Source organism: Haemorhous mexicanus, chromosome 14 (assembly GCF_027477595.1).
Source record: "Haemorhous mexicanus isolate bHaeMex1 chromosome 14, bHaeMex1.pri, whole genome shotgun sequence".
NCBI classification, from domain to species: Eukaryota; Metazoa; Chordata; class Aves; order Passeriformes; family Fringillidae; genus Haemorhous; species Haemorhous mexicanus.
This window is the reverse complement of record NC_082354.1, coordinates 16,829,842-16,839,801: the sequence shown is the minus strand read 5'-3', so window position 1 is coordinate 16,839,801 and position 9,960 is coordinate 16,829,842. Positions and strand designations below refer to the sequence as shown.

The 9,960-nt window shown below is 42.6% G+C and overlaps 1 protein-coding gene across 3 annotated transcripts in view; it reads left to right on the top strand.

The window, feature by feature from the left end:
* Positions 1-2,328: 2,328 nt before the first annotated feature.
* CHM (CHM Rab escort protein) overlaps positions 2,329-9,960 on the top strand; it is a 51,362-nt gene continuing 43,730 nt past the window's right edge. The window contains exon 1 of one of the 3 annotated variants that reach the window (XM_059858921.1): positions 2,329-2,445. In XM_059858921.1, coding sequence (XP_059714904.1) covers positions 2,397-2,445 — 49 coding nt within the window. In that variant the 5' untranslated portion in view covers positions 2,329-2,396. Of the gene's footprint in view, positions 2,446-7,151; positions 7,183-8,538; positions 8,621-9,960 lie in introns of those variants that run through there. The other 2 variants (XM_059858922.1, XM_059858920.1) reach the window with 2 other exon arrangements.

Sequence of the window (9,960 nt, the reverse complement as noted above, 5' to 3'; positions counted from 1 at the left end):
CTGCAAACTACGGAGAAATATTTTGGTGTTGTGTGGATCTGTCAAACCTTCCAGTTAAATATCCTGAATAATCATTTTTTGTCAAATGAAAAGTACTAAGGAGGATTTCTGGTCCAGTGGATAATGACTGTCATCACGAAATAGGATTGCACTGATTGCATCTTATGAATGAAGCTAACAGGAACTCACAGCACCAAACAACAGCATTTTGTGGTGGGATAAATACTTAAGCACTTGAGAAACAGTAAGACATTGACAGTGGAATAGCTCTGCTCCAGTGCAGTCCTAGAATTATATTGAACAGTAACAAAAGGGTTTCGTGATGATGTTAGACTTTCCTGAGTGTGCCTTCCCTCAGCAGGAAAAGGGTGTGCAAGGGGAGTTTGTCTTATCTCAGCTAACCAATATAGTGATGCTTTGTTCCTCAGCACAAGACATTCAGGTCAGGGATGATCCAGCATTGTGAGAACTCTGCAGCTTTATTTCTTTTACATGTTAAAAAGTAGAAATGACAGCTCCATCCATGGAATTGCACGGGAGATGGAAGTTTTAATCAAAATCAAACAATAAAACAATGGAAGTTTTAATCAAAATCTCTCTGGGACAGTTGGAAACATAAATATAAGGAACATAAGACTCGATCATACTCCTTCTCTGTCTGAATTCATAACTCCTCATTTTCTCTCTCACATATTTATCAGGGCAGTAAGCAAGTGCTGCTTTTTTAAATCTCTATTTTTTGTTCTTGCATGGTTGGATATTTCCTGCTGGACTGTTTTCTGTGCTGCACTCTGCTCCAGCACGTCTGGCAGTACCACAGGGGTAATGTGGCCTCTGGTTTCCATTAGTCACTTTTTACTATTTTCACTATTCTTTTGCTAAGTGAACAAGGAGCTTGTAATAAGGTGTTAACAGGCTGCTAGCTGGTTTATTGTTATTATTGATTTAAGGTGCTAAGACTTTAATATAATCATACACAATGAATAATATTAAGAGATTAGTTTAAAGCCATATAAGCCATTAAATGTAGCATAAAAACTTTCCAGAAATTTCCAGCATATTCTGGCACAGGTGTTCTGTGCTGGGTTATTTTGCCTACATTGCTGTATCTGGCTTTTTCAAATCTGTGGTTTTAGTCCTGCTGTTCTCACACTCAGTCTGGTGTTATGGAAGGGGCAACTCTGAAGCAGGAGATTCTGAATTTTATCCCTGATTCCACCTTCTTTTCCTTGTAAGGTAAAAGAAGAGGATGAGCAAGACTAAAGTGTGGCTTTGGGCTTCAGAGGGAAAGAAAGAGTTAATGAATGAGTTGAGAAAAAAAGAAAGGGTTTTGCATGCAGAGAATGTAGTACCGTCAAACATCTATCTGTTAACTAACAAGGACGGACATGAAGTTAATGACTGATAAACTTTCTAACACTAATAACTTTCTTTTTAAATCTGAGTTCAACGTGCTAGCTAATGGAAAAAATATTGCAATCGGGAAGAAGAGAACTTTTTAAAAATAATGATGAAAATATTTTCTTGGATATATTAATAAGGAACAGCGAGCAACAAGATTAAAAAAAAACAATATAATTTGTTTTGGAAACAATGAATATGCAGAGGAAATAATAAAAGTGAAATTTGTTGTTTCTGAGGAAATGGTCATCCAAGAAACTTGAGTGGCATTCATAGATGGTTTTGGTTGGAAGGGACCTTAAAGCTCACTCAGTGCCAGCCCTGCCATGGGCAGGGACACCTTCCACTGTCCCAGGCTGCTCCAAGCCTGTCCAACCTTGGGCACTTCCAGGGATCCAGGGGCAGCCACAGCTGCTCTGGGCACCCTGTGCCAGGGCCTGCCCACCCTCACGGAACAATTCATAATTCCTCCCCTTCCGCACAGGGAAAATTCATAATTTCTTCCTCAAATCGACCTTCAAATTGTAAGTCATACAAAAACATGCGTGCTTGCATTGAAGTGATTTGGCTCAGTAGGTGGAATGCCGCCATGTGACTGTAATTAAGAAGCTTATTGATGGATGTAGGTGCTGTGTATGTGTATATATATGTATATTCCCGGCTGCAGCCCGCAGCACTGCAGCATGGCAGGTAAGGGCGGACTCTGTGGATGAGGACAGCAGAGCGCTGAGGGACGGTGAGGCCGAGGGGCAAGCGGGTTGTAAGGGGACGGACCCGGGACACGCCCCAGGCTCTCCCCGAACTCTCCGCTCCCTGAGGCGGGGCCGCCGCTCCCTCCCGACCGCTCCGCTCCCTCAGGCGGGGCCGCCGCTCCCTCCCGAGCGCTCCGCTCCCTCAGGCGGGGCCGCCGCTCCCTCCCCCCCGCCGCCGCCGGAACCCCCGCAGCCGCTCCCGCCCTTTCCGCCGGCGGCGCGCGCGTGACGGCGCCTCCCAAGATGGCGGACAACCTGCCCACAGAGTTCGATGTGGTGGTGGTGGGCACCGGTACGGGGCGGGACGGGCACGGGGGCCAGCGCCGGCCATGGCAGGAGCCGAAGCTCCAAGGGGCGGCGGGGGAACGCGGGTTCCCGGCTGAGGGGCGGCAGCGGCGTCTGGGGAGGGCGGGCAGGGTGTGCGAGTGACTGCTGAGGTACCCGCGGGGACGTCTCCGTGACACCGGTGGGGACATTGTCCTCAGCGCCCCGGGCATCGCAGCCCGCTGTAGGGCTGCTGCTCACACTTTTGTGGCCAGGTTTGTCACGGAGGGCCGTGTGCGGCTGGCCCTGAGAGGGATTTGCCGGGGCCCCCGGCCCTGTGAGCAGGCACAAACCTCCTGCCCCCACGCCTGAGATCGGGGGCTCCTTTGGTGCCTGGGAAAGCCTTGTCTGACTGACTGGGCCTCCCTTGGCAGCCCTGATTCCCAAAATGCTATCCTGCTGCTCAGGTTTGCTTTTGTGCAAGGAAAACAGCTCTGAAGAGTTGAACTTCTGTCTCGTTGCAGTATATGTGCTATAGGCTGATAATATATTGTTATCATATCCTGCAATACAAGTAGTTTTAAGTCTTCAAAGTAGTTTTTCTAATCTCTGTGCCTGCTTTATAAATAACAGAAAACTTTTTGAGTCTTTCTCATTAAAGCACATTTCTCTGCCTATGAATGATTGCATAAAACAGACATTTAATTCTCATATTTCTGCACTTTCTGTATCCTGTACAACTTCATCCTGTTCAGGTGAATAATGATGGAGACCTGGAGTGTCTCATTGTAACTCACCAAGATAAATTTTTAAATATTCCTTCAGAATTAAGATTCTTGGTGCTTGTGTAGCAAAATAATCTTGAGTTATTGATTTCTATTTGTAGAGCCCAGTGAGAGTGACCTGGTTCAGATTGGTCTTGATAAGCCTTAAATTCAGCATGGAGCTCTAGCCTTAAAGTGCTTCACTGTTTAGCGGTCCCAAATTTACAGTCAGATTTTGTTTGCCTTTGTAAAGAGCTCTGGGTGTTGTTTTTAGCACAAATGGGAAAGCACTTCTCAGTGTTACTGTTTCCATGTGAAATTAGCAACTTTGGTTTTGGAGTTTGCTGCTCTATGAAGTTATGTCCATGGGAGTTAAGATTCCTAGCACTTTGAAATAGAAGGAATGAGTTTCTTAAAGAAATTGCTGATTTCAGTGTTCAGCAGAAAAAAGCAATCCCAGTGTATGTATAATTGTTTAAAAGATTTGTGATTTATATCTGGAGTTTTTCAGTAGTTATAAAACCCTACTGCCCCCATTGTTTTGACCAAAACCATGCTAAAAATGCAAAATTTAAGTTCTTGAGCAAATTAAGAGATCCCTTCTGTGTCTTAACCCTGTTCTGTGGAGTGGTTTGCAGCAATGAATCTGACTTTTTTTATATGTGCTCAGATTTGAGAACATTTTGAGTGTGTGAGAAGGTTGGTTAATAATGAGAAGATGAATTACCAAACCGTAAGGGTGAAATATTAAACATTGTGTAACTTCTGTGATTTTTGGGGATGATCTATTTTTAACTGCCATGAGGTAAATATGCAGCAACTCAGAGGTTTGTGAAAATGATATTAGTGCTAAGCTATTTACTATTCGAGCCATGGAGAGAACAAGGAACTGTCTGTGCCAGAGAGAGCAGGTCACATGCAGCCATCACACCCAATCTTCCCTGCTTTGGAGTGAGGTGTGATACTGGAGCTTTGATGCTGCAGGAGGGAGGTTCTCCTAAATTCTCTGAAATATTGCTGTATTTGGGGGTGTTGATTTATAGTCAAGGATGCCTTTTGCCCACCTGTAGAGAGTACTGCTCTAATTCCAAGATTCTCAGAGTTCTGCACTTCAGGAGTTGTTCTGTCTCTGCATTCCTATTTACTAAGAACATACACAAGTGGTGATTAGCACTGGTGAGTGACTGAGGGTTTTTAATCTGTATTACATTTCTCAGTATGGAAGATTGCTCAGACTAGAACTTTGATCTGTCTTCTCTTTGGGAAGTGACTCCTGAGGGAATATTTTAGCCTAGTCTCCAACTCTCTTATTTCTATTGCTGTTACCAGTGCTGAGTGTACCTATAATTATGCAATTGTCACACCATAATAATTAGAATGTTTGTGTTTAATGGTATTTTTAATGCATAGTAGTAATTGTATTAATTTCTGCAAGTGTGGCCTTTTCCTAGTTTTATAACTTGTGCATCTATTAAATTTAGTAATTAGATTGAGTAGTAACATAAGATTTGAATTTGTTTTTATTTCAGGCTCATTTAACTGTTTCCCTGTAGTGAGCTTAGTGCAAATGGAACCTCAACTAAATTTTAGTCATCAGTGCTTCAGTTAATGTCTAGGTTCAATTAATTCATCAATATTGCCATAGGAAAAGGAAATTTTCTTTTAGAAGAAATTCCTTTTCCTTAACTCAGGTATTTTCTTGCATGAGCAAGTTTAGAGCAAGGTGGATGTGGGTACAAAAATACTCCTGGTGTGCACAGTAGCTGAAGTTTTGCTACTGTCATGGAATTGACCTCCATACTCTAAAGAAAACTGGATTGTCTCATGATATGAAACTGATGAGCATAGCTTGAGGTTTTTCATGGCCAGCACAATATGAGAATTAAAGCTGGTATGATGTTGTTTTGCTCTACTTCCTTTTTTTGTTGCAGCCTTGAAGTCACTCTCCCCTCGCTGTCTCCTCCAGTCTCTCCTGTCCTCCTTCCCTGCTTTGTGAGCACAGTGCTGTGCTCCAGGTTCCCATCAGCCAGGCAGGGTGGGTTTGTTGATGGTTCCTGGCCAAAGCAGATATTCTCCAGGACCATCAGTCCTCAGAGCAGGTCTGCCATTTGGGGAGGTCTCTTCTCTCTGGTTTTTATTGGTCTAGAAGCAGACCTGGGGGTCCATGGCAGACCTCTTGTCTTCAGGCAGTTGTCAAGTAGGAAAATTCACAGGCAAAACATTCAGCAGTGCTGAGTTTCGGGCAGAAACCCCTGTAAGTGCCAAGATTTGCAACTTTGTGGCTGTGCAGAGCGGTGTGGATACAGGTGCAGGGTCATGTTTACCTTGGAATTTCTTCACTGAATTGGATTGTATTCAGTCTGGACTTCTTGTCTCTGACACTCCCTAAGACCTGTGTTAACTGCTGGGAAAGTTGTAAAAGATATGGCTCTTTGAAAGGTGTTGTATTCACAAGTTTGTCTGCCAGTAATTCTAATTTTTTTTCTAAAAAAGAGTTATTCTTTATAAAAGCAGTCACAGTAAATATTCTAGTTCTATGCAATTTTCTTTCCATTCTGGTTTTCAGTGGTTATAAATAACACATGAAATGACTTTCAAGGTAGAAAGCAGGAATCCATTTTGAAATATTCTATAAAATAAGGAGTGATTTATGGTTTCATATGATTTTGGCTGAAAGCACTCGGGCTTTGCCAGGTCATCAAAGTCCTGTCAGGAGAATCTATTATTTATTGTTCGATATGCTGGGAGTGGTGTAAGTACTTCATGTTTATCTTATGTAAGTGTAGTGTGTTAGGGAAAATCACTTCCAGATACTAACACAATTTAAAAAATATACCTTACAAGTAAACTAACCCAAATATTACAGATGCAAATTTTAAAGTAAACACTGAAGATTGATATAAAAAATAATAATTCCTAATAGTTTCATTGTTGCAGGATATTTTTAGAATGTGACTAAAATATTTTGTAATGCATCATTTGGGCTGATATTTTGGTTGCATTATCTTATGTAACTGCACAGTCTTCAGTTTGTATCAGCAGCTATTTAGAGTTGATGAAAGCTCAATGGAAAACCAGCTGAAGATGGATATTTTTTGACGTCAGTGGTCACTGTGGACTAACACAGTGGCACTGACTTGTAATGTTGATGTCTGAAGGAGGAAATAGATCCATGTTTTATAATCAATTGTAGATAATCATTGCCTGTCCATTTAAATGTCAAACAAAATGAACACTGGCTCACAGTCCTGTCCCGTGTCCTCTGTGTGTGTGCCCCCCTCTCTTTTTTTTTTTTAGTACTCTCCACATGTAAATGTACCTTTACCTTCTTTACTGATTTTTTTAACCTGACTGAAATGGAGGGGTTGTGTTCTGGCCTGGCTTCCAGTCTGGATTTTGGAGCATAGCAGAGGTGCTGCCTGAGAGGTTTAGGCTCCCTCTGGTACCTCAGGCAGGTTTCTTTCCCAGGTACTGTGTGCTGTCCCTGACTGCTCTTTTGGGAGAACTCATTGTTCTCTAAACCCTTTGTTGTCCTTCTCAGCCTGTTTGTGTTCTGCAGCTTTTCCAGACCATATTGCTGAGCTTACAGAATCAGAGCCTGTAGGACTCTACTGTGAAAAATACAGAGTAGGTCATCTGCATATCAAGGTGAAAAACTCCTTTAAAAAAGGCTTAGTAAGGTACTTTGAAATTCCAGTCTGAATGAGGAACAGTGGGACTCCAGGTCTGTGGATCCCAGCAGGAAATGTGTTCCACTGCCTGGAGAATGGCAGTGGGTCCAGTCCTGCAGGAGCTGCTCTCTGGGGCTGTGCCAGAGAGAGCCCCTGCTGCTGCTACCCAGGGAGATACCTGGAGCTGCTGCTGCAGGAGAGAAGCTTCCTCAATATCCTTTCATGAAATGTTTACAGATGTGTAAGGAGCAAGGAGAGCAAGCTCTTTTCTCATGGGGAAGCAGAAGAGGAAGTGAAAGTATTAGAAGACTCGAATGAAAATAAAACTCAGTATGTGATTTGCTATACAGATCTTTTAATTCTAGTGCTTTGCTTTGTCTGCTGCTATTGCTTTAAACCAAAGATTAGGCTCTGAGCAGTAGTGTGTGCTGGAGAACACTCTTCAGACAACACTGCTTGGTGTGAGTATAATTTTTAGTAAGAAGTTAAATTTTTATTTCAAGCCGAGGTGCTTGTATTCCTTTCCTAAATGTTCATTTACACCAGCTGTGAGATTGAATGGTTTTCATTGCCAAGTTCCTCTGATGAGACACAGATAACTGTATGCAATTTCAGTGTAGGAGAAGAAACTTCTGACTTGTGACTTCTTTCTTGACCAGTAACATGTTCTTACTTTTCTTAGTGGGTTGGCATTTCTATGCCATACTCTGTAATGCAGAAGTATTTTCTGATACTGCTCTGCAATACGAGCAAATATTAAAATGAATACATTTTAATCATCTTTATCTTAAAATATTACATACAAGAAGCATTTTAATTTGCAATTAATTATTAAATTCTTTTAAAATTTCACATATACGAAAACCCCACCATGACTGTTTTGTAGTGAGCTCCTCCAGTCAGCTGCTCTTCTCTACTTAGAAGTTCAGATGCAAACAAAATGTGTTGCAGCTGGTGAACTGTCTGACTCCAGAAAATTGTTTTGAAATTGTCTGTGTTCCAACATTTTTATATATTTCCCTTCAACATTTTGTATTATGAAAAAGCCACTTGTGATTTATTTAGTAGATGGAGTGAAGCAAATTAAACATTTAAGCCTTTTCAAGATGGATCTTGTGTAATTCAGTAAAAACTTATCATCTGGATGACTGCAAAGCAGTTTGCAGTGAGCAGCTCAGGACCAGGATGCTCCCAGAGATGTGAAGCTGTTTAGTTTAGAAATTGCTCGGGGCAGTGACTGTATCCTTTTCAGGGCACTGCAAGAGGCAGTGCAGCACTAGAGCTGCAAGTGCAGCTGCTAAGCAGGAGACACAATGTGTAAGCCTAAAATTAATTTTTGATCACACAGAGGTGAATTATAAGCTTTCATTATTTTGTAAGATTTCAGAAATTAATTGGCTTTTAAAATGGAATAAAAACCAGTTTTCCACCTTAGCATTTATCTCAAACTTTAATTTTGTTGTATTGGAACTAAGAATAGAATTGGTTTTTGGATAACTAAATAATGTGTAGCTAATTCCTCTGTTTCTTTTTTACTTCTAAAACACTATTCTAGAAAATGAGAGTATGGCTGATTTTGTTTCATAGGGAATCTCCAAAAATTCATGTAATGGGGATTATCTTGGTCAGAGGTTACTGGAAACAACCAGGTGCAGACTTCAAGGTCAGCTTGCAGCAGGCGCCTCTTTGAGATTTATGGAGATGAATCTGCCTGTTATGTATCCAGGAAGGCTGGGATGGAGGCAGAGCTCAGGCAGTGGCAATGAGGGTGAGTGCTGTGAGGGGCCAGTGCAGAGAAACCTTTCAGCTCAGCACAGGACTGTCCTGAGCCCACTGCTTGTGCTGCCCGCCGGGCTCCCTCCTCTGCCTCCTGCCCCGCCGGGCTCCCTCCTCTGCCTCCTGCCCCGCCGGGCTCCATCCTCCTGCCTGCAGCTGCTTCCAGGGCAGCCCTGCAGTCTTTCCCAGCACTTCCCAGGGTGTGGTACAGAAGCATTGGTACAAACCTCTGTTTGCTCTGTGTACTGAAGTGGCCATGCCGCCATGTTTGTTAGTGTAATTAGAGCTAATTAGTGTTACAATTTAGTCTGCTTGCCACTTTGTTTCTTTCCAACGTGGGAAGCCAAACGCCGGAGGTCGAGTGTTCCTTGTAGTGAGGATCCAAATGCATTTCAAAATCTGAATATAATCCATTTTAGGGCTTTTGAGAAACCAAAGTTCAGATCAGGAGGCTGTCTCCAAGTAAGAACAGTTTCTAAAACCACATATTCCTCTGTTACTGGGTTATCTGAAGGGGGCCTGTTTTGCACAACTCTCGGAGCATCCTGTCGGAGGCAGTTCAGCTTTCCATGCTGTGATTTTATAAACTGCCATTTCTCTAGCAGGCTTTTCCAAGTTCGCTTTTTCCCTAGATAGAGAAGGACAATGTATAACTATATTGTAATTGTCCAGAACCCTCTTTCTCAGAAAAGGCTTATATTCAGTAACCTCCATGCAATACAGGTCACACATAGGAGTAACTTGCATTTGACAAAGCTGCCTTTTTTCCCTGTGCCCTTGTTTCAGAGAATTCAGAAACTGGTGCCATGTGACAGTCTTATTTATTTCTTGGATTTCCTGAGGTGTTGTCCCCAAGAGCAAAGGGTGTCCTGTTCCAGCAGGTTGTTGGGAGCCTCTCCAAAAGCTGGGATGTGCTGGCCTCGCCTTCCAGGCACGCTCCCACTCTCACCACTGGATATGTGGGGGGCCACGGTGTCTTAGAAGCACGGGGTTGGTGAAGAAAATTGATGCCAGCTTTCAAGAGCAAGGAAGCTAATTCAGGGAACAATTTCATCCAAGGTTAATGGAAGAACAGACCTCCAACACAGTATCAATTGGATCAAGCTTAAAGCAATCAGTTATGCCCTGGTAGCTATAACTCGGCCCAGGTCAGCCAGGCAGCACTGGTGATGTTTTACAACACTTTTTCAGTGGCTTTTATCAATAAGGAAGGAGAAACAAGTTTCTCAATTCCATTTCTAGAGTAATACTCTCTGTGCCCCAATGAGGGAAAGAAAAGCTTTTTTGGGAACTCCAAACAAAGAGTAGTTGTAGATTCTATTCCAGATAGTT